Below are 3,424 nucleotides of genomic sequence, written 5' to 3'. Positions count from 1 at the left end.
CCGCGGCGGGGTCGCTGTGCGAGGCGTGTCCCGGACCTGGTGGCTGTCAGAGGGGGATCGGGGCGCTGGGATCCCGCAGTTGTCCTCCCCACCTCTGCTTCCCCGGGACTGGCCTTCTTCCGCCCTGAAAGGCATCCGTCTGCAACGGGGAGAGGGCTGGGGAGATCTCGGCGCAGCTCCTGGCAAGGCAGGCTTCTTCCAGGGGATGGATTGTGCGTGTGCATTGCAGCAGCAGCCGGGAGCTGCCTGCAGCCTGCGCCTCAGCTCAATGTAGGTTAGCCAAGCATTAGGACCCCAGCCTCGGAGGCGAGATGGGTGCTGGGCCCAGCCTGCTCAGGCACAGCTCAGGCTCCTTTTGCCGGTGCTGTGAGGATCCCCAGCCCCATCTTGGGTGCTGCAGTGGGACCTGGGGTTAGCGTGCTCCCTACCTTGCTTGGCTTAGCATCACCCCCAGCACCACGGAGTCCTCAAGCCAAGGGGAGGTGCGGGGAAATTGCTGTGCTGCAGCTGGCTTTGGAGAGGACTGCAGGCAGAAGATGCTGCCCAGCAGGAGAGGGCAGGTGTGCATCATGCGGTGGCCCTAGTTAAGTACTGGCCTGGTCCCTGAGGCTGTACTGGTGGTAAGAGCTAGGAAGGGGAAATGAGACAAAGGAGGTAGAGAAAGGGCTGGCACTAGCAGGGCCCTCTCCCTATTCTATTCTGTCCCACCAAGCCTGTGGGGACCCTGGGCACCAGCTGGGGGGCTAATCTAGCCAGGACTGCTTTGCCCTAGGAGCCTGGGTGTGGCACGGCATGCTTTGTCCAAGGAACTGGCTGGGACAGTCTGCTTGCTTGGGACCTCGTACCTGTGTCCCCCAAGCCCTGGCCAGGCCGGGCAGGAGTAGACCCTAGTGAGCCCTTAGGGACATCCAGGCGCAGCTGAGTGTCCCTTGTTGAGGGCAAAACCTCAGCTCTCCCACCTCACGTCCTGCACCCACCATGGCAGACAGGAGCAGGACAGGAGCCCAGCAGCACTGGGGCCATGGGCACTGAATAGCCTGCCAGCTCCACTGCCAGAGCTGGACGCAGCCGCAGGAGGTGCATGAATTATTGACTGTGGAGCTGATCAGCTGCTCCTTGCCATGAGCCCCTCGGTGCAGGCTTGGCTGCCCTGGCTGAGTCCATCCTTCCATCCAGTTGTAGATGCCAGACCACAGCTGGGCAGTGTATCACAGGGTAGAGGGGGACAGCGAGGCCTGGAGACAACAGGAAAGGGTGTGAGAGGACTTGCTGTGGGCTGGTCCCTAGCCCCTGCAGCGTCTGGCCCTGAGAGAGGGGCCCACTGTGATTTGATCCCTGTGTGTTTCCTACAGAGCAGCAGGATGGCAGAGAAGGGTATGGATCCCGCGTGTGTCTCCATTGCCCTGGAGGACACGGTGTGCCACGCTAGCCCCCCAGATGCCCCTCTTCTCACCACCCACTTGAAGAAGGTGGAGAACCACATCACAGAGGCCCAGAGGTTTTCCCACCTCCCGAAGCGCTCGGCCGTCAACATTGAGTTCATTGACCTGTCCTACTCTGTGCGTGAAGGCTCCTGGTGGAGGAAAAGAGGTAGGAGCTGCTGGCTGGGGAAGGGGAGGGGACCTGCAGGGCTATCACACCCCTCCCTCTCCCATAGTGTATGCCTTGATCTCACCCAGGTCCCCAGCATCTCCCTCTGTGCTGGATTCATCATTTCTCTGCCAATTCCTGCTCCAGGAGGCCCCAGCTCCTGCAAGTGCAGTGCCTCAGCTCTTTGCCTGCCAGCAGGAGGTTGCCTCCATGCATGGCAGTGGGGCTGAACACAGGGAGCCACAGCGGGCAATCACAGAATCATAGAATGGTTTGGGTTGGAAGGGACCTTAAATATCATCCAAGTTCCAACCCCCCTGCCATCAGCAGGGACACCTTCCACTAGACCAGGTTGCTCAAAGCCTCATCCAATGCTGGAGCTGCTGGCCCTGCGATTGCCCTGCTGTCCCCTGTGGTAGTGTGGGCTGTCTGGGTGGTGGGGCTGTCTGTCCCCCTAGTCTGTCTGAGCACTAGGTGCTGTTTGCAGCCAGGTTGTGCCTGGCTGTCCTTGCTTGGCACCCATGGGTGGAGGGCAGGCTCACGTCCTGCAGCAGTCACTGCACACCTCTGCTGTGCAATGCCAGAGGAAAGCAGATTGCATCGCAGGGAAGCCTCTGGCCAGGACTGCGTGGGGGAGATGGGGCGGGTTTCCTGGTTAACCGGGATGGATGAGTTTTTCCAGGACTGTTGTTTGGGGTATGGTGGTTGTGTGTGATGTGCCGACAGCAGGACATCCGAAGGGGTGCCCCAGCTCAGAGCCTGGTAAGGAGAATACGTGTGGTTTGCTAGACAGGGGATTTCCTGTCTAGCAGCTCCCTGTGCAGCTGAGGCTGTGGTCCCCTTTCCTGTGTGTGACTCTGGCCGAGAGCTTAGGGAGGGGAGAGGGGAGGCAGATGGTGGCTGGTGGGTGGTAATCTGCTTTAATTAGCTCTCTCAGTTAATGGCATACCAATCAGGCAGCCCCATGAGATGGAGGGGGGGGGCTGATCTGCAGAAGCTAAAGGCAGGCAGGGATGAGCAGAGGCTTGAGGTGAACAGACTGAGGGTGCAGGGCTGCTCAGCGGGGTGCCCTGCCAGCCAGGAGTGCCAGATGATGCCTCTGAGCCTGTCCCTAATGTCCCTAACCAGGCTCTGCAGCTAGAGAAACTGAGGTACTGAAGGACAGTGGGACCAACCCCAACATCTCCCAGGATAAGGGCTGCCTCTTTGTCTGGGATGCTGAGGAAGCATCCCAGGAGGAGCCATGGCACAACCATGGGTTCCACAGGGCAGAGTGTGCTGTAGCACCCAGGAGTTCTGGGGACTGGCTGCATTCCAGTGGGCCAGTGCCCTGCTGGGAGGGGAAGGGGAAAGGCTTGAGCAGTTGGACTGGATAGGAACATACCAAGGGGTGCTGAGATCCTGGGGTGTCAGTGAGGGGGACTCTCCTCTCCCTTAGACCAGGCACAGGTGGAGGAGCATGGCAGAGAGCTCCTGGTGCTTCTGGCCACAGCCCCCAGGATCCGGATGGGCTGCCCTGTTCTGCTGAAGCAGGAGGTTACTGGCAGTCAATGAACGCTGGTAACCGCTGCGCAAGCTGCAGTGGCACCGACGTGAGCAGCATGCGCGGTGCCGGAGCGTGTGCGTGGTGCTGTGATGCAACGAGGGGGCTGCCGGGCATGCTCACTCTGCTGGCATCATGCACAGCCCCCTGCTCTCTCTTCCCAGCCCTCCCTGCCCCTCTGCCAACGGGGCCTGCTCCTGGCTGCAGGGCATCTGACTCTGTGGGGTGCAGAGGAGGAACCAGGAGCTTGTGGTGCTGGAACCCCTGTCCCTGGGGATGATCAAGCCAGAG

General features: G+C 60.7%; 1 protein-coding gene across 1 annotated transcript in view; it reads left to right on the top strand.

The window, feature by feature from the left end:
- Positions 1-139: 139 nt before the first annotated feature.
- Positions 140-3,424, top strand: part of ABCG4 (ATP binding cassette subfamily G member 4) — an 8,852-nt gene continuing 5,567 nt past the window's right edge. The window contains exons 1-2 of the mRNA XM_010165916.2: positions 140-270; positions 1,353-1,590. Coding sequence (XP_010164218.1) covers positions 1,362-1,590 — 229 coding nt within the window. The 5' untranslated portion in view covers positions 140-270; positions 1,353-1,361. The remainder of the gene's footprint in view (positions 271-1,352; positions 1,591-3,424) is intronic.

This window comes from Antrostomus carolinensis, unplaced genomic scaffold (assembly GCF_000700745.2).
Source record: "Antrostomus carolinensis isolate BGI_N321 unplaced genomic scaffold, ASM70074v2 scaffold16594, whole genome shotgun sequence".
Lineage (NCBI taxonomy): Eukaryota > Metazoa > Chordata > Aves > Caprimulgiformes > Caprimulgidae > Antrostomus > Antrostomus carolinensis.
The sequence above is the reverse complement of the archived record's forward strand: the minus strand, read 5'-3'. Positions and strand labels throughout refer to the sequence as shown.